The sequence below is a fragment of the Mytilus trossulus genome, chromosome 1 (genome assembly GCF_036588685.1).
Source record: "Mytilus trossulus isolate FHL-02 chromosome 1, PNRI_Mtr1.1.1.hap1, whole genome shotgun sequence".
Classification (NCBI taxonomy): domain Eukaryota; kingdom Metazoa; phylum Mollusca; class Bivalvia; order Mytilida; family Mytilidae; genus Mytilus; species Mytilus trossulus.
Genome location: NC_086373.1, coordinates 19,640,115 through 19,662,320, shown reverse-complemented (window position 1 = coordinate 19,662,320; position 22,206 = coordinate 19,640,115). Strand labels below are relative to the sequence as shown.

At 30.5% G+C, this 22,206-nt stretch overlaps 1 protein-coding gene across 2 annotated transcripts; it reads right to left on the bottom strand.

The window, feature by feature from the left end:
* Positions 1–4,755: 4,755 nt before the first annotated feature.
* LOC134717959 (POC1 centriolar protein homolog A-like) lies at positions 4,756–22,140 on the bottom strand. 2 transcript variants are annotated; one of them, XM_063580460.1, is made up of 14 exons: positions 21,982–22,140; positions 20,886–20,970; positions 20,200–20,279; positions 19,618–19,709; positions 19,055–19,163; positions 18,473–18,543; positions 17,344–17,451; positions 14,864–14,979; positions 13,080–13,213; positions 12,640–12,708; positions 12,036–12,179; positions 11,446–11,532; positions 6,814–7,020; positions 4,756–6,176 (listed from the first exon to the last, which is right to left on the bottom strand). In XM_063580460.1, the coding sequence occupies exons 1-14, from the start codon at positions 21,994–21,996 to the stop codon at positions 6,072–6,074; spliced, it is 1,422 nt and encodes a 473-aa protein (XP_063436530.1). In that variant the 5' UTR covers positions 21,997–22,140; the 3' UTR covers positions 4,756–6,071. The 2 variants fall into 2 exon arrangements, with proteins under 2 accessions (XP_063436530.1, XP_063436537.1); XM_063580467.1 differs by lacking the exon at positions 11,446–11,532.
* Positions 22,141–22,206: the final 66 nt, after the last annotated feature.

Here is a 22,206-nt window from a genome sequence, read left to right as displayed (position 1 = left end):
ATACATACTTAAGTATTGACTTAAACGAATCATGTATAAACATATATATGAAAATATGAAAATAAGAAGATGTGATATGATTATCAATAAACAATTATTCACAAGAGACCAAATGCCACCACAGAAGTTATGGGTCACTGTACAGTCTTCAATAATGAATAAAACTCATACAGCTTAGTCCGTAGTTTCTTGATTTACAATGTTCAACATCCTTCAATTGTAAATAAATTAATTTTCTCTTGCTTGCCTAAAACTAACAACCTTATGCCAATAGCTATAGTAATTAGGAAACAGCAGAAAAATAATAACTTATTATTAACATTGACAAATAGATACATTGAAATCTAGAAGTTGGTCCTAGTACACAGTTATTTCGTAGTGCATTTCTTTTAGACAATAAATGGAAATTAAAAAAATCTCACCTGCGCTTTCTCAATAATATTTTTACAGGGTTATGTACTACTTATGGAACAAATTATATCAAAATTATAGAAAACTTCATCGGCTCTAACTCAAAATATGGACAATTTTATGTTTCGAGTGTCTTGAAATCTTTTGACAGCTTCCGAAATACTTATTTTTAACCTTTTTTCAGCTTGATCAAATCACTACTTTACTTTAAAATTTATGGATAACATTTTTTGACAGTGTAATTTTATTCCCCTATTTGAGGCATAAAACATGAGGAAATAAATTTGGAGGGGTTATAAAAAGATTGGCAAGTAACACACTGTCCACACTACGGACTATATCCGTACAATAGTTGTAAATCAAATGTTATATAAATCAGATCAATCTGTATCTGAAATATACTTCATTGTAAAAGTTCAATAGGATAGATCAGATGAGCAAAGTCAGTCAGCTTTGACTTTACTCATAACATTAACTATATGTCAGAACGTAAGGTTATAGGATAATTCAAGCCTCTTTGTATTTTAATTTTGAAAAGTCCTGTATGAAGGCTACTTGGATTGAATCATGACAGAAAATAGTCTGAAAGAAGAGGAGCACACTTGGTTCTCATAGGAATACAACGGTTTGTAAAACGTATGCTCATCTACTCTCATTTCTATATTTCCACACTGTGTAGGGAGATGAAGATATAAAGAAGTAAGCACTTGTTCACACTACATCTTACTACATAAAGGTCTTACTGACTTAGTTATCATTGAACAAGTCAGAACTGAACATCCAAAGCAATACTTTTGTGTTCATGAAAAATCATGTCTTGTTATGGTATGTTCCTATTTATTAAAGCCTGTACAATGACCTATAGTTGTTTAAGGTCAAGGAACAGTAAATAGGCTATGTCAAAGATTTTGCATACAATCTTGGTCCGTTGAACTACAACTGAAATTCGAAAAAATATTGCATTTTCTCTTTTATTATCTGAAATGTATCAACAACAATTTATGGAGTAGAATAAGAAATTTGGCAGTTTTAAGACAATTTTTAGGTTTTTCGCCGATGTTATATGCTTTCTATGCAATTATTTAACAATTTTGTTTGAATTTAATCAGTAACATTTCAAATGATAAATGATATAGATTCATTATTTTTTTCGATTTTCAGTTGAAATTCATCGAGCCAAAGTTGTATAGGCAAAATTTTACTGAAATTTGTGATATAGTCAATTAACTGTAACTTGACCTTACATCCTTTGGTCTTTGGTGAATTGTTGTCTGTTTGGCAATCATAAGACATATCCTTCTGTTTATGTTGCTTGTATCTCATAAACAAGAGGCTCTCAAGAGCCTGAATCGCTCACCTTAATTCTTTTGGTTAAATCTCTCATCAATGATTATTTTGGCTTTTCAATTTATTTAAATGTTTTTTGGATCGTCCTAATTTCTTCAAAAGCCAAAAAAAATAATAATTTTCTCCTATGTTCTATTTTAGCCATAGTAGCTATATTTCTTGACATACAAGGAAATAAAATATAAAATTTATACTAAATAATCTGAAACTCATTTAGCCTAAGTTTGGCTGAAATTGATACAGCAGTTTCAAAGGAGAAGATTTTTTAAAGTAAGTCAACATGATGAACAAATTGTGAAAAAAGTCCTTAAAGGGCAATAACTCCTTAAGGGGTCAATTGACAATTTTGGTCAAATTGACTTAATTGAAGATCTTACTTTGCTGAACATCATTGCTGTTTACAGTTTATTTCTATCTATAATTATATTCAAGATAATAAACAAAAACAGCAAAATTTCCTTAAAATTATCAATTCAGGGGCAGCAACCCAACAACAGGTTGTCTGATTCATTCATTCAAATTTCAGGGCAGAAAGATCTTGACCTGATAAACAATATAGCCCAGGTCAGATTTGCTCTAAATGCTTTGGTTTTTGAGTTATAAGCCCAAAACTGCATTTGACCCCTAGGTATGTTCTATTTTTAGCAATGGCCATTATGTTTGTTGATAGATCATAACTTCGGATACAATTTACAAACTAGATACCCTAAGGAACATTCAGTTAAAGTTTGAAAGTATTTTGCCCAGTAGTTTCAGAGGAGAAGATTTTTGTAAAAGATTACTAAGATTTACGAAAAATGGTTAAAAATTGACTATAAAGGGCAATAACTCCTAAAGGAGTCAACTGACCATTTCCGTCATTTGACTTATTTGTAAATCTTACTTTGCTGAACATTATTGCTGTTTACAGTTTATCTCTATCTATTATTATATTCAAGATAATAACCAAAAACAGCAAAATTTCCTTAAAATTACCAATTCAGGGGCAGCAACCCAACAACGGGTTGTCTGATTCATCTGAAAATTTCAGGGCAGATAGATCTTGACCTGATAAACAATATTACCCCATGTCAGATTTGCTCTAAATGCTTTGGTTTTTGAGTTATAAGCCAAAAACTGCATTTGACCCCTATGTTCTATTTTTAGCAATGGCGACCATGTTTGTTGATAGATCAAAACTTCGGATACAATTTATAAATTAGATACCCTAAGGAACATTCAGTTAAAGTTTGAAAGTATTTGGCCCAGTAGTTTCAGAGGAGAAGATTCTTGAAATAGTTTACGACGACGGACGACAGACGACGACGGACGCCAAGTGATGGCATAAGCTCACTTGTCCCTTCGGGACAGGTGAGCTTAAAAATGAGAGTTGTAAAAAAGAACTGCAATTAATGTTTAGTTACATGACTGACTATTAGCATGACACTGGCATAACCAAAAATAAACATTATCAACAAAGAAAATGACAAACATAGTTTTAGTAAAAATATAAAGGAAATTGGGTATTTAAATAATTTATTTTTGAAACTAAAGTTGTTCACTAGTGTTCTAATTTATTTCTATGTTGACCCATTGAAGATGGATTATTTTATGGACCAGAAACTTAACTGAAGTACCATTTTCAATTTATTCCCCAGTTTTTTTAATTTACTTTTTTTTTTATTATTTCGTACGAACCATTCAATGTAATGTAAAGATGCCTAGGACAGCTCTTATTAATTCATTCAAAAGGTATTTCATAATTGATGAGCTGTTTAGATAATTTTGAAAAACCATCTGTTGGCAAATGTTAAAATCAAAACAGCAATACTTTTATATGTTACACAAATAAGGCAAACATTCAATGTCAATGAACCATGACTGATGTACATGGCTAAACAATCTCCATGAAAATGAGATGTTCTAATGCTATTACAACTGCATACCAAATACCATTGACTTATCACTAGTGGTTCCCCATAAATTGACCTAATCACAAACTAATACATGTAAAATAAGCATAAAATAAGCTATTGTTTCAGAAAAAGGGAGAAGGTTTGGATCCATTAAAACGTTTAATCCCGCTGCAAATGTTTGCACATGTCCTAAGTCAGGAATCTGATGTACAGTAGTTGTCATTTGTTTATGTAATATATACGTGTTTCTCGTTCCTCATTTTCTTTATATAGATTAGACCATTGGTTTTCCCGTTTGAATGGTTTTACACTAGTAATTTTGGGGCCCTTTATAGCTTGTTGTTCAATGTGAGCCAAGGCTCCGTGTTGAAGGCCATACTTTAACCTATAATGGTTTACTTTTTAAATTGTTATTTAGATGGAGAGTTGTCTCATTGGCACTCACACCACATCTTCCTATATCTATAAGTTTCAAAGTTAATAGATCATGACTGAGAGGGCATGCCCAAATAATTCCCACGGAAATGAGATGTGCCAATGCTTAAACAACTGCATACCAAATATGATTGATTTGTGGTTCACCATAAACTAGACCTAATCACAAACTAATACAATTGTGACGCTGCTGGAAACAGCATACCTATGTCTTACTTTTTGACTCTGTCAAGCTAGAAAAATCCATTGTTCTTTAAAACTTGGTTATTTCTGAGTACAATCTATCATTGTCGTCTATTGACCATCAACAACAGAGCCTTCCTTTTCACTAGGTCTGTATTTTTTTTTTCCAGAATGTGTTTCCATATGATGTTATTTGGGTTTGAGATATTTTACTTGGCAGTCATGTTTGTTGTGTTGTTTAATTTCTTATTTGGATAACTAAACATGCAGTACACATATAGTATAAAATTTAGTAATAAATTAAGCAAGGCTGAAATTTAAAATTTCGAAATCTTTTCTTAGGCAGTCTAGCAGTCAGTATAACAAGTTGGGTAGGGCTGAATGATGAATATTTGTGCAAAATAACATCCTGGGTTGCAAAAAAGGGAAATAACTCTAGCCAAATTGTGTCAATATAAAACTGTCCATTGAAATAAACAAAACATAATTGATTCAATGTTTACTGATATAATATGTACAATAAAATGTATTAGTTTCAATTTACAAATAAAATTAATGATTATATACATCTTCTTATAAGATATCTACAGAGCTGTACAAACAAACAATAATATCTTCACAAATCTAATTAAACAATCTTTTCGAGACATATCAATATTAGTAACAATGCTACTGGAATACCAATTTCATGTTTTCATAGGGTGTAGTTTAACCACAATTTTAATATTCAACCAGTAATAGATTGTCTGTAGACTTCTAAGCAGACTTATGCAAATCTTTCAAATCAAATATCCAGGAATCTCAATCCACAAAAATTAGTATCCATGAAAATAAAGGAATCCACAGTACCAGAGTATATACTCTTGATCAAAAATAGGGAAACATATTACATTCTATTTGGCATGATATATGTTGATTTTTTTTTTTTAAAAGACTTGCAACTAGAACTTCAAACATCGCTTAATAGATCACAAATTAAATCACCTATTTCAACAGACATGGCAAAATGTATCGTTTGCCGCATGAAAATCTAAAAAAACATAATCCAACAAATAAAATTGGAGGTACACAATACCATCACGGAGTGGAGATTGTGTCAATAATCAAGAAAGAGTGTGGATGGTTTTATAAATAGACCAAATAACAAACAAAATAACTTTATGCCTCATTTCACCAAAAGGAGGAAAATAAAATAACATAAAATCATTAAATAGTACTGTTTCAAAACAGAATCTTATTTTAGAAACAGGAGATTCTAGTCAAGTATTAGGTGAACATGTGCTTGTGGCGATGCATAAATTTAAGAGTAAATTATGTTCATAAACATATAAAGAGACAGAAGCATGATAACTTGATTCATAATAAAAATATGAACTGCCTACTCCAGACTAACTTGAATGATATCATGACTCAAACAATTTATGTTCAAACAGGTTAACTTACTCACTATTCCTATGAAGGCTACAATAAATAGATACATTAAAATAAAACTACGCATTCAATTATTTGAAAATACTTCTGTTTTGTTCTACAATATGTGCATTTAACAAAAGATCAAACTTTAATAAAAATTTATGTAAAATGCATTCTCAATTTAATTTAAACTTTATTGTTTTTCAGATCATCGTTTTATTTGAGATTACTAAAACACCTACAAACTTCAACATAAAATCTTGTTACATGTGTAGTTGGTACATATCTATTTGACATAATACTATCCAATCTGTAGGTCCATTAGTCAAGTGATTATTATCTGGCATAAATCTTGTTACGGGTGACAGTAGCACATATCATGGCGCTCTAATCTGTGGGACGAATCTGTAGTGTTATTTTCTGCTGATTGTCCAGGCATTCACGTAATTTGTTTTCTGTCATTGTTAATCTTTGTTCCAATAGTGAAACTGTCTGCAAACAAAAATAAACTTTGTTATTAGAAATCTACATGTACAGATCAATACTTAAACTTATGTTACTTGCAAATCTATTTCAAGTTATTTAATTAGATATTGATATAATAATAAATCAATTTTGTAATTGTATTTTACAACATTTAAACTAATATGCATGTGATTTTATGTGTGCATTATTACCATGTGGGCAGCAGAGTATTGCTAAAAATTGGTGTCAGATTCCTGAAAGCCTATAATTGCTAACCTGATATTTTGGAAACTGAGTGCATTTAAAATAAATGTATTAACAATTTTAACTTCTATTGACATAACTATAAATATTTTGGAGGAGCATGTATAATAAGAGCCAGTGTTGGTCTACAAATTGCAAAAATATTTAAATAATTTTTCACATACCTAATAAAACTGTAAATGAGCACCAAACCAATAATGAAATGTGGTGTGAACTATTTCTCACTAATGATATTCCAGCCATAAGTATTTAATGTTAACAGGAAGGGGGATGAGTGATGGATGTAAAAACACATCTCATGGTATAACAAATTACTCAGGGAGTCAGGGTAAAACAATAGTGGGAGGCCACAAAACTGTAAGACAGGTCTAGACAAATTTACTTGATTATCAAAACAAACCTGTGTTAAAACATCTAGCTGACCAACAATTTGTTCTAATGTATTGGATAACTGTGGAGGGATAGATTTAGCTTCTAGCTGTTGAGTAGTGGACCGTGAAGATTGATTCTGTGAAGATCTAGATCTCGAGGCAGGTTCAAATCCCACACACTGTTCTGACGTTGTTATATCATATTCTTGTGTAAGTCCATTTACTGCTGAGGATGACTGAAATAAACACATAACAGAAAATAATTATTGATGATGTAACACTGAGGTCAAAGCAGACACAATCCACTGAAATGTTCAGATATCATTTCTGTTTCAATAAAAGAACAGAGTTTAAATGTCCAATGTGTTGCACATACTTAATTAACTATCACCAGTACAAGGGCAAATTAGGGCTGTTCCAGAAAATACTATGTCCCCCCCAGGGACGGCACTTTTTTTTAACCCCCACTACCCACAGAAATAAAATTTAATTATTACAGCATTCCCTTTGCATTTTGGTATTTCAAATACAACCACCCACATAATATTTAAAAAAATTGCCTTCCCTGGGGGGGACATAGTATTTTCTGGAACAGCCCTTACTAACAAAAGCACTCTATTTTGTTCGTTTATACTTTTTTTTTTTTATATATCTTATGGAAATGCAGGCTTCAGATCAAATGCAATATGATTTCTGTTACAATTAATATATCAAAGAGGCATAACTTGTTAAAAAATAATTGATCAGCACTTATATCAAAATTGTCCAAGACATTGCTGATATTAACTTTTGATAGTTTCACCAAATCTGGCAATACTTGTACTAATGTGAAAGCGGACAATGAATTTTAACCACCTTAGATGATAGTTATACATAACCCATCAGACACTACTTTTTATTCAAAGACATGATTCAGAGAAACTAAAAAAAAATAGGGTAATTAATTAAAGAATAATGATAAAAACTGCATAACATTTTATAAAATCTAATCAAAGTTGTTATTTGACGAAAAGGAACCACTAAAAAGTGGAAGTAATCAACAAATAAAAAGCATGGATAGAGTAAAATTTTAATTTCTTTTTCATTCGGTTAAAATAATGCTTATACATGTATTTGCAAATGATATGATATTCTAAATAAATAAAGTCTGTGTGTCTAAGAGAAAGCCAAATTAGATGTGCAAAAGTTACACACAGTTTTTTTTACTTTACAAGATTATATAACAATTGAGTAAATGATATTCAAATTCCAGGAACCTCTTTAAATGTTTCAAAGAGAATCAATATTTTTAATAAAAGATATTTTCATTAGCTAAATTCCCCCAAGAGACTAGTGACATTCTATGTCCCAATAAATGAAGAGCAGGTTGCATGAAATAATTGTAATGTTCCATTCTATTCAAATGTTTCTATTGTTACATGCAATTATTTGTAATCAATTATTTATAATGTTATTTTATTTGAAGGAAAGAATCCAGCCTATTCACAGTATTATGTATAGAATGTCATCATGTTGCATATCTGACTCTCAGCATTTTCTAATTAAAATACAAATTGATTCTAACATTATAAGAAGTAAAATAGTTACAAGCATGCAGTATTTGAAATGTGCTAGCAACATAAATTATATAAGTCAGTGGTGACTGAAAGAAAGGCTGAGGAAATATGGTAAATAGACTATATGCATCTCAATTTGAATGACAAAGGAATAGGTTGATAAGGTCCTAAAATGCCTCCCTATTCTAGCTTAAATTTCAAATTAGGATTTATTAACCAATATCACAATGAAACATAGCTAATATATAGCCTAGATGGTAAATAAGCCGTTTTTTTGAAAATTCACATTCCTGCATTTTTTTCTCAAATAGTACTTATTTTGATTTTCCACGCAAAAGTCAATGAAAATGGTTAAATTGCCATCGATTATTGGACAGAAAACATAGAGCACATCCGTCAACAACAAAGATCTTTAACAAAAATGTGTTTTAAACATTTTACATGTCTACCTTCAAGGTAACCTTGAATATTTAGTTTGTCGACGCCTTCCTGGTTTCCTGGTACATTTGTAATAAATTTGGTTGAAATTTTGGCTGATTTTGTCAAATTTGGCCAAAATCACTTATCTTTACCTATTTTGGATGTAAAAATCAACAGTTTGGAATTAAACTTTAACAAAAATAGTTCTATTTAACTTTCACACATGTCTTTAAGTCAACTTAAATCATTTTTCATCTGGTTACATTGAACTTTATAAACAGGGCCATTTATGGCCCTAACCGAACTTACTCTTAGATGCAATTGATCTTTTTCATCTAATAGCCATTCAATAAATAATTCATTGCTTTCTTTCTTAAAGGAAAGGAATCTCTGATTTTAATGATTTAATGAAGGATTATAAAACAAGAATGTGTTCAAAGTACACAGATGCCCCACTCACACTATCATTTTCCATGTTCAACCGACCGTAAAATTGGGTAAAAAATCTAATTTTGCATTAAAGATAGAAAGATCATACAATAGGAAACATGTGTACTAAGTTTCAACTTCAACTTCATCAAAAACTACCTTGACCAAAAACTTTAACCTGAAACTTGCACTTTCATTTTCTATGTTCAGTGGACTGTAAAATTGGGGTCAAAAGACTAATTTGGCTAGATAAAATTAGAAAGATCATATCATAAGGAACATGTGTACTAAGTTTTAAGTTGATTTGACTTCAGCTTCATGAAAAACTACCTTGACCAAAAACTTTAACCAGAAGCGGGACGAATGGACGAACAGACAGACGGACAGACGCACATACCAGAAAACATTATGCCCCTCTACTATTGTAGCTGGGGCATAAAAAAAAGTCATTGGTCATGATCTGTATCATTAGCATAAAAATTGAGAATGTAAATGAAGAATGTCAAAGAAACAACAACCCAATCCAAAGAGAAGACAACAGCTGAACCCCACCAATGGGACTTCAATGTAGCGAAAAATTTGTGCAGTCATATTTCAATCAGTAATCAATTCAATACACAAGTCTTAACAAATATTAACATAAACATTTTCATATATAGCAATAGAATTAATAAATATTTATTATGTGCTACGGAACATAGATACCTAGTGTTAAGGAGGCTCGAGGGTACAAAAACCTTTTTCATTTCAAATTTTATTTATTACACTATAAGTTGTTACTTTATGATTTGGTTCAAAAATCAACCAAAAAAAATAGTTTTGGCGGCAAATGTCTTTTAAAATGTTTATATCATTGAAAAAGCTTAAAATTATCTCCCTTTGGTGAAAAATAACCATTTTTTTGCATTAAAATTGAAATATCTTTTTTAACTCATTGCTGACCTATATTTTTTATTACTTTTTTTAAATAAGGTGTACTTAAATAAAACTTTTTTTGTAATACATTCTTTTTTTTTTATTTTGATATTACCTTTTTTCTCCTATTAGTCATGTTAGTTGAACAGAAGAAAAGTACCTCAACAAAAATGAATGCTTCTTTGGAAGGCAGATTGTGAGCTTAAATAAATGGTGACACCATACCTTTCTTTAATATTTATTTATTTAGTATAGGATGAAGTTTATTTAAGGTAAAAAAAAAAAAAATCCTATATTTAAAAAGAAATATTTATACCTGCGATCCCCTAAAAATAAACTTTTCTCGTTGAGTGCATATTGGGAAAATGTGAATTAAGTGCAAGTCAATTAAGAAAAATTTATAAAACAAGGCTGAAAAGAAAAACACTGACCTCACCATCTTATCTTGGAATTACTCTTATCCTGAGTTAGTATGGTAGGGTTTTCGTTTTGGCTTGCCTGGTAGTTCAAGAAATCTCTAGATAACTTTTGATTTGAAAGATAGCAAACTACAGAGTTAGCCCTCTTTTTGTTTCAACCTCATTATACCTTGAATTACAAGGACAGGAAGAGGAAACAAATCAAAATTTGTGCACCATTTCTCAATTTGAACATAAATGTCAACTTGAATGGGTTTTTGTTTGTCATGCTTTCACCACTGCCTGATACTGAGGCAGATTGCCACTTAAGCACATTAACACTTAATTTTATCAAATAAATATGTTAAAAAATAAACATGCACAGCAATGTTTAAATAAGGCATTGCTGTAGAAAATCAAGTAACTTTCATGAGAGAAAGAGCCTAAGAGTGTAACTGTGTGGCAAATTATTCAATAACATTTTAAGAAAGACAACTCTAATTCAAATAAAATTGTTATTTTGGTTTGTTATATTTGGTAAAATAAATATTATTTGACAAACAAAAAGAATAAATGAACATGCATCAAATCTTGTAATTGCTGCAGAAGAGCCTTTTGGATTCTAAAGATGAAGCAGCCTTTCTATGATATTATTTTACACAACAATGTTCCAGAATGTATTGTAAATAGAACCAGTCTTTCTTAGTTCCCCAATAAACTGTATATTTTATAATCACAATTCTTTAGTATTTCCAAAACCTTCATCCTTGGTTTTTTGAAGTTCTAAACTCAACTGAAAATACTATAGCTGAAGTTGTATATTTGGTGCAGCTATTTTTTTACTGCGCTACTAAAATATGCAAAGTAAGAAACTATTTTTTTAACTTCTAAAGCTTAAAAGTTTTCTAAAGAAAAGAAAGATCACACATTGCACACACACTACCTGTCCAGTAGAAAATAATGCCGGTCCCACTTCTGTAACTAAGGGTTGCTCATCTTCCATATTTTTAAGTTCTGCTCTACAATCCAACTGTCAAATATGACAAATAGTATAAATACTCTACACAAACTCAGTTTGAACAAACAATAATTCTGATACTTTTATTTTCATAAGTAATTTGTATATGTTTTTAAGGCATCATATTTACATACATGTATGCCACAATAAACATACTCAATATAAAATCAGTCTTAACAAATACAGTTACAAAATAAAATCATATATTAATTGATATATATCTTTGACAGTTGACATGCAGCAATAACATGCTGTCTCTCACAACAAATACAATACATGCATTAAACACAATTGAAGCATTTTTTAAAATATAATACCCATGTAAATAAATATGTTAAGCTTTAAAGAAATGAAAATGTTGTGCTTCACAGAAATATGGTTTTTAAGATTTATATTGATCTAAGTTCTAAAATAAAATAAGAGTCAGAAGTCATAATCCTTCTAAATTTAACAGTAGTAAGCTATACATTAAAACTGTGAAACACAACAAACCATTTCATTTGTCAAAAACTTACTCTGGTAGGTGTTCCAGATCTCTTTTGTGTTCTTGGAGGAATGTCACTGACTTTCGGAGGCTCTTTTGATTTTGCCCTCTCTTTATGTGATTGTAAGACATCATCAAAATCTAGCTGATCAAAATTTGTCTTCCATACTAAGACCTACAATAAGATTTATACATTCATTTGTACAGGAGACTCATCATTTAAAGCATCAGATCTGGGTCCATTATGAATTGTTGATATCATAAATGATTCTATCTCCATGGATATCTAAGGCACAATTTAAGATGCCATCTGCTTGACACCATTTCAAGTTTAAAAAAGGATTCGTTCCAAATCGTTTGAAAAAAATTTCCTAGTTTACACATTTAAAATAGAAAGAAGATGTTGACGCAAATAGCTTACACTGGTTGTTCATGCTGCTAGTGAACCAGACTTGGAACAATAAAATCTGCAACTGATCTTGAAAATACAATAAATTCAGAGTGTGAGAGCACTTCAAATGCAACTGCCTAGCAGTCAATACTTTCAGAACCTTGTATAAACTAAAGCTTTAACACAGGATCTTAATTTAAATCAGATTGTATGACATCAAATATTTCATTAACTGAAGTCTTACCTGTTCATCAGAACCACCAGAAGCAAAGTAAGCACCATCTCTTGCAAAAGTTACAGCTGTGGTAGGACCCTAGAAATACACAATTAATCCAGTCAAATATAAAATATTCAACTTATTGGCTAATAGAAATAAGCAAAATAAATTATCTGATAGATTACTTAGCCTTTAATTTTAGCCTCTTTAACAAACAGTAAGAAAAATATCTATTGTTTTTATTTCTTAAAATTGTTGTTTATCATAATTCACCAACTTTTATCTCTTTGAGGATTTTCTTCTGGTTGAATTGGTGTTTTTGTTTAAACTCCCTTTCACACTTTATACATTGTTCAAGCAAAAAGATTGTGTGTTTTGTTTTGGTACTACAATGTATTGCAATACTGTCACATTGATGTTTATCCCACATATCTTTTTTATAAGTAATATCTAAAATAATGTAATACCTGATGACCATGTAAGGTGTAAAACAATCTTCCTTCTAATAGGTCATAAATCTTCAGAGTAGCATCGTCAGACCCTGATAATAAATAATTACCACTGGCATGGAAAGCTAAACTGTTCACTGCTGCTGAATGGGCTGAAAATAAATACATTAAATTTAAGTCGGAGTAGGTGTTTTCAATACGCAAAATACATCACATATAACTTGAAGAATGTTTATGTGTGTCTATGTTTGTCCACTCTATATATGTGTATAACTTAAGTTTTAACTAGCTTTTGATCAAACCATCATGTATATTATGGTCTTTAGGAAATTTCTACATGCATGCAATATCTTACAAAAAATATTCTACAATGTTGCAACACTTTGGCTAGAAAATATAGTAAAACTTTTTTTGGGGTTTTAAACAGTATAATGCAGCAAATCTAGTACACCATATAGTGATTAATCAGCTCTATTTTCCAAATTTTTTTTAATATAATCTTGGTAGACTTGAAATAATGAAAAACATATACCAACTTGTTTCAAGAAAATATAGCATTACATCCATAACACTAAGAAAATCATTAGAAAGCATCACATCCTAGCAATATAACATCACATTACCAAGATGCTAAAAAGGTCCGAGGAGAACACAGACTAATTATTCTAATTGTCTCAAAAGTTTATTTATATGTTTCATGTGGTGCACAATAGTTGACTGGTGTTTGTGTTATTCTGAAGTAGTTAACAACTCTACCTGCATAATGCTACAGTGGTTCATAACTTTACCTATGTAGTGTTGCAGTAGTTTATTAATGTACCTGTATAGTGCTACATTTGTGTATTTTTTTTAGTTTACCTGTATAATGCTGCAGTAGTTTATTACTGTACCTGTATAATGCTACATTTGTGTATTTTTTTTAGTTTACCTGTATAAAGCTGCAGTAGTTTATAAGTTTACCTATGTAGTGTTGCAGTAGTTTATTATTGTACCTGTACAGTGCTACTGCAGTGTATTTTTTTTAGTTTACCTGTATAATGCTGCAGTAGTTTATTATATTACCTGTGTAATGCTGCAGTATCTTATTTTATTGTATAGCAATATAATATTTCCCACAGAAAGTAACCAAAAGTTAGCATGCAATAAATTCTATTATTCCATATTGATAAAATATTAGTAGGTTTTTGTATATGAATGGGATTTTGAATAAATAAGCATATTCACCTGCGGAAAAAGGATATTCACCGGGCAAAACGTCGCGTGCTTTTACGTGTATAATTTTGGTAAAAAACGTTTGATGTACAATTGGTTTTGGTTAATATTTTCCATTACATCAATTTCTCTCGGAATATGAAATAAAACATTTACTGTCTTTTGTTTACCTCACCAAAAGACAGTAATTGTATAATATTGCACTAGTGCAATAAATCTTCAAAATTCATGACATCATCAACGACAAAATCTTAATTAAAACCAATTTACTTTTAAATATTATGTTGCTATACAATAAAAGGGTTATTGCATGAATATTGGGAAATAATGTCCCTCATAGAACATATATTGCACTCGCAAGCTTGTGCAATATAAAATTCTACTCAGGACAATATTCCCCAATATTCATGCAATAACCCTATAATATTACCTGTATAATGCTGAAGTAGTTTATTATATTACCTGTATAATGCTGCAGTAGTTTATTATATTACCTGTGTAATTTTGCAGTAGTTTATTAGTTTACCTGTATAATGCTGCAGTAGTTTATTAGTTTACCTGTATAATGCTGCAGTAGTTTATTATATTACCTGTATAATGCTGCAGTAGTTTATTAGTTCTGATATCCCAGACTTTGACAGTACTGTCTGTGCCAGCTGATGCTATACATGTACCACTGGGATGAAATTCTACATGATTTACAAAACTGAAAATAAACAAAATACATTACAAACTGGTAAGTCCATTCAATAAAGAGTTGAATGCTTCTTTTTGTTAATTTATTGGGTTGTAAAAACATTGACCAAAACCATTTGTATGAAGTGCACAAGTACTTTATTTTTAAAAAGTGCACATTGTCAACAAGATGATTAATTTCATATTGCCTTTTCTGGTATATATTTCAGAAAGTTTTTCTGTATGATACCAAAACTCAATCCTTGATCAATTTTCAGTAATCAAACTTCCAATTTACCTGTATCAACCATATACCTACCCTACATGTTCAGTAATCAAACTTCCAATTTACCTGTATCAACAATATACCTACCCTCCATGTTCAGTAATCAAACTTCCAATTTACCTGTATCAACAATATACCTACCCTTCATGTTCAGTAATCAAACTTCCAATTTACCTGTATCAACCATATACCTACCCTCCAATGTTCAGTAATCAAACTTCCAATTTACCTGTATTAACCATATACCTACCCTCCATGTTCAGTAATCAAACTTCCAATTTACCTGTATCAACATTATACCTACCCTCCATGTTCAGTAATCAAACTTCCAATTTACCTGTATTAACCATATACCTACCCTCCAATGTTCAGCATTCAAACTTCCAATTTACCTGTATTAACCATATACCTACCCTCCAATGTTCAGTAATCAAACTTCCAATTTACCTTTATCAACATTTATACCTACCCTCCATGTTCATAAAACGTATGGATACATTCTTTACTGTATTAACATTATACCTACCCTCCATGTTCATAAAATGTATGGATACATTCTTTACTGTATCAACATTATACCTACCCTCCATGTTCATAAAATGTATGGATACATTCTTTACTGTATCAACATTATACCTACCCTCCATGTTCATAAAACGTATGGATACATTCTTTACTGTATCAACATTATACCTACCCTCCATGTTCATAAAACGTATGGATACATTCTTTACTGTATCAACATTATACCTACCCTCCATGTTCATAAAACGTATGGATACATTCTTTACTGTATCAACATTATACCTACCCTCCATGTTCATAAAACGTATGGATACATTCTTTACCTGTATCAACATTATACCTACCCTCCATGTTCATAAAACGTATGGATACATTCTTTACTGTATTAACATTATACCTACCCTCCATGTTCATAAAACGTACGGATACATTCTTTACTGTATTAACATTATACCTACCCTCCATGTTCATAAAACGTACGGATACATTCTTTACTGTATTAACATTATACCTACCCTCCATGTTCATAAAACGTATGGATACATTCTTTACTTGTATTAACATTATACCTACCCTCCATGTTCATAAAATGTATGGATACATTCTTTACTGTATCAACATTATACCTACCCTCCATGTTCATAAAACGTATGGATACATTCTTTACTGTATCAACATTATACCTACCCTCCATGTTCATAAAACGTACGGATACATTCTTTACTGTATTAACATTATACCTACCCTCCATGTTCATAAAACGTATGGATACATTCTTTACCTGTATTAACATTATACCTACCCTCCATGTTCATAAAACGTACGGATACATTCTTTACTGTATCAACATTATACCTACCCTCCATGTTCATAAAATGTATGGATACATTCTTTACTGTATTAACATTATACCTACCCTCCATGTTCATAAAACGTATGGATACATTCTTTACTGTATCAACATTATACCTACCCTCCATGTTCATAAAACGTATGAATACATTCTTTACTGTATCAACACTATAACGTATGGATACATTCTTTACTGTATCAACATTATACCTACCCTCCATGTTCATAAAATGTATGGATACATTCTTTACTGTATTAACATTATACCTACCCTCCATGTTCATAAAACGTATGGATACATTCTTTACTGTATCAACATTATACCTACCCTCCATGTTCATAAAACGTATGGATACATTCTTTACTGTATCAACATTATACCTACCCTCCATGTTCATAAAACGTATGGATACATTCTTTACTGTATCAACATTATACCTACCCTCCATGTTCATAAAACGTATGGATACATTCTTTACTGTATTAACATTATACCTACCGTACCCTCCATGTTCATAAAACGTATGGATTCATTCTTTACTGTATCAACAATATACCTACCCTCCATGTTCATAAAACGTATGGATACATTCTTTACTGTATCAACATTATACCTACCCTCCATGTTCATAAAACGTATGGATACATTCTTTACTGTATCAACATTATACCTACCCTCCATGTTCATAAAATGTATGGATTCATTCTTTACTGTATCAACAATATACCTACCCTCCATGTTCATAAAACGTATGGATACATTCTTTACTATTCTTGTCCCATAACTTGACTGTTTTATCATCACTACCTGATACTATTAATCTTCCATCTGGTGAAAATCTGGAGAAAAAATTAAAACATTTATTTTTCTTATCGAAATATTTTTTTTCCAAGAAGATTAAACTATTATGTGTACAACAATAAATTGATAATATACATTAGTTTGTGGTCAATTATGGAATCATATGTAAGAAGGATTTAGGAAACAAAAAAATAGTTGGCTAGTGCATCAAAATAAAAAAAATGCCATTAAAAACCACTTAAATGTTTCTGTGAAAATTCTTTTGGTTGATTCTTAAATATAAAAAAGTTTGTGTTTATAAGAAAAAGAATAATCTTAAAATCTTGTGTTTTAATATGTGGACACTTGTTTATGTGTGAATTCAATTTTCCAGTTAAAAAAATAAATGTAAAATCTAAGAAATTAAAAAAAATCTTATACCAAAAAATGAAATAAAAACCTTAAAGGTGTAATACCACCAAATCATGGTACGTCACATCCGGTTGCATACGAAAGTAGGTCTAAAAAAATATTCCCTTGAATTTGATCGTTGTAGGTAATTAATCCTACATTTTATTGCAGTAAAACTATTTCTGTGTCATAAACATATGTCTTGGGTATTTCAAAACACCATTATTTTTTATTTGTGATTTCTATAGAAAATTTTGTAATCTTGAGGTTACATGGTGACTAAACCTTGTACACAGATAGAATAAGGGGATAAATTTGATTGGTTAACTTCCAATGATGGTTATTTTCTTATATGCAATGAAATGTTATGTGAAACTTTTTCTATAGAACTGGACAGGATAAAACTTTACTCATGCCAAGTATTTTTTTATTTGAAACAAAGATGAATTCTGCACAATTTTTTGAAAAGTGCAAATTTAACAAAGACTAATAGGGGAAAATCAATGGTGGTATTACATCTCATATATAATGCACTGTAAATGCCTATCTAACTCAAAGTTTCAGTACTATGAATTTAAAAGACCTCATTTGCGTACAAATAAGGCTTTGAAATGCAACTTCTTCTTTTTTCAATCTTAGCATCATAACAAAATACAAATTTTAACTCACTTAGCACATCTGACCCAGTTTATGTGTTGATTTAAAGAAAACAGGAACTTCTGCCTATGACATGTCCATAACTGAAAAATAAATCACATATTTTTAATACATTGCAAATGGAATGTGGTGTGTTTTTGCATTAAATGTATAAAATAAACTTATCAGAGATACTATTATTCCACTTGTATACACAGATGTGTGTTATGTCTACAAAATATTGTAGGATAAACAATATCTGTCTGCTGAATAGTCTTTTTTAAAGGGATTTCACTTTTCTGTATCTGTTGTTCACGTGGAAATACACATATTGTCACTTGCTTTTTACTAAGTTTTATTGTTAAATAGCTGTATTATATTTTATAATCTATGTTTTATGAATTTGAGTCTTACTTTGATTTTTTTTTAATGGTGTTTTGTTGATAAAACTCACAATGTTATGATGTAAAAATATAAATGCATACAAATGAACAGATGTCTCATTGGCCCTCATACCACATCTTCAAATATCTATATAATCAGATAAATAAAGTAAAACAATAAACAATTTCTACCTTTTTAAAACCAAGTTGAACTTTGTGAATTATACCATACCTTTATAGTTTTGTCATCTGAAGCAGTTAGTAATGTTTGGCCATCGCTAGAGAAATCTATACTTCTAACTGTGGCGGTGTGAGCTTTAAATACTGTTGATTCACCTTTCCTGTAATGAAACAATCACAAAATTACCATATGTAAAGGACTTCAATGATTTTGTCATTGAAGATTTTATTCAAAACATTTATATCATATTGCGTTTTAATCTCTTATGAACACAAGAGGTAAAAATCCTCAAACATTATACATTTTCTTGCATTTTCTACCTCCATACCTAGGCTATCCTATACTTTATACTTTCCCTAGCACATTTTATGGACAATCATTGTCACATGGTCAATTAGGCCCATATTAAGTCCATAATATTCCCCTTTATAGTGTATGCACAATATTTTAACAACTTCCCTTTTGTTGCCAGGAGACACGAAACAAGTATATTTGTTTTGACTTATAATTTAGTAGTGTTTAATATTGAATAGAAAAACCTGAAGTCCTATTGTTATGTGACTACTTTTTTGTCTAAATGTACACATTTGTTATCAATAGAGAACTTAACTTACACAGTAGGTATCCACAATCTGCAAGTTTTGTCTCTTGAGGCTGAAGCAACAAGATGTCCTGACGGTGAGAACTTTACATCCATAACAGCATCCTGAAACCACAAATAAGTATGACGTTGTTACTGTTAGTATTGAAACATATCAAAATTAATATCTACTGGCATGACTAATATTTTTTCTGATGAAAATATCTTATTTAATTGTATGTTACAAATGCACTTAAAAAATCAAAAAAAAAAATCACCAGGAAATACCACAATACATACATGACATAGAATAGTTTAATTGAATTTAAAAAAAACTTTGTACAGCCATTCAAGTCATTTTATTAATATATGTAACCACGATTCTACCACCAGTGATTAATTGATTGTTGGTTGCTTTACTCCGCATTAGCACTCTACCACCAGTGTCATGTTCAGCTACATTTTTTTGTCTCTAAACACAGAAACTAACAAAATGTATCAACTCATTTTTATTACTCAAATACTTGGAAATATGTGTATAGTTTTGTCATTGTTATTTAAATCATTTACTCTAAAATTCATTCTAAATTATTTGTACCCATTATAGAAAACTTACTTTGTGACCAACAAATCTGTAAGCTCTCATTTGTGGTTTGAAATTCCATACCATCAGACATGAATCCATAGAACCAGATGCTAAAAAATATAGATTTCATAAAAAATAGTTCCTCAAATTGGCAGTCATTTTTATTATATGCACAGTGTGTGACACACAGGTGGTTTTAACAATCCAAACCTGTTTTATTTGTCTCAGGCAATGAACAGATTCTTAACGTCAGATGTAGTTGATTGATCACGGTGTAAACAAACTGAAGATACTTAAAATTTGCTGTCTATTTGGTTGTTGATGAACTTATAAAGAAAGGTCTTATAACATGTATATCATGTATTCAGTTGTTTCAGTTTGTTAATATGTATCATCAGATTGTTAATATGTATCATGTGTATGTGGTTCATAAGTGTTTTTCATTTTAAAGTTACATGTAGATTAGACTGTTGGTTTTCCTGTTGAATTGTTTTATATACATGTACATGTAATACATTAATAGTCATTTTGAGGAGCTTTATAGCTTGAGGTTTGGTGTGAGCCAATGATCTGTGTTTTGGCTGTATTTTGACAAAAAATTATTTACCTTTTTTTCACATTGCGACTTGGATGGAGAGTTGTCTCATTCACATTCATACCACCATGACCCCATCTTCCTATTTATTTTATATGTGGATATATACATGTGTACTTACCTAATTGTTTCATACTTGGATTGAAGTCAACACTAGTAATTGTATCCCTGTGTCCCTTGAAGTGCCTCTCAAGAGAGGGATCCTCCTAAAAAAAATCACAACATGGTAATCAGCTGCAATCATGATCATCATAATAATATTAATATCTATATATATAGCTAATATAAAGAAGATTCTAAACAAAAAAAATTACATGAATTACAAACAGTACATCAAAACTTTGAAATCAGTAATCCAACAAAAAACATTAAAATAAAAAAATTAAAATCTTCAATGTTTTGCTTAAATACATGTACCCAAGCTAAATACATACATTATTTAATTTACATTACAGCAATTTAAAACAATTATAAACAATCATTTTTTTATAATTATTCAACTGGAATTTGATATACAATTGGGTGCAGACCTTTAGCATGTTTAGGGAGCAAACAGACCTTGAGTAGGAACGTGTTTTGGGCGCGAACAGAACTGATACCAAATTTTGCAATTTTTTTTTTCTTTCTGTGACGCTTTAGTCCAAATAATTATGAAGTCATGCAAGGCTATTTAAAAAAAAATCTGTGATGCTCAATGCCCACAGATCACAGAAAAGAAGTTTAAAATTGATTGATTGATTAACGTCCAGTGGCAAATACTTCATGCATATTCAGGACAAGAACAAGTTCACAATAAATACAATAGGTAGGTCTTGTCTTGTCAAATAAATAAAGGCCATATAACAATTTTAAAAGAATGCAGTAATGGCATTAATGCAATCGAAAATGATTATATAACTATTGGGGAAAGAAGACGGCGTGACAGGAAAAAACAGCCTTGCAAGACAGCTGACACAATTACTTAGACTATTATTATCAAATAAAGTGAGGCAAGTAAATTTCTTGTTTGATATTTTCTGCCTTTTAAGTTCATGGAAATATGAGGAGAGGGACAGCATGATTAAACTCCAAACATCTAAGATTGAACTGACCAGAGCAGGAACCCATAAATTAGAATAGAAAAGAAGTTTAAAATTGAAATATTCAACATTTTCAAAAGAATGCAGTAACATGGTAATGCAAGCAAGGATAATTAACAATTATTATCAGAAACAAACCAAAACATTTGTCATTTTGTTCTTAGGTTGTCCAACTTTGTTTTGATCGGTTGTAAGAAACTGTCAGGAATCAGGTCCAGTCTTGCTCTAATCTTCAAACACTGGCGGTTGTTTACAAAAGGGAAACAACTGCACTTCCGGCTGTGTTATCAAAAAGTAAAGTGGTCATTCAACTTAAAATTTCTACTACTATAAATATGTATCTCAATCAGTTTCAATAAATGT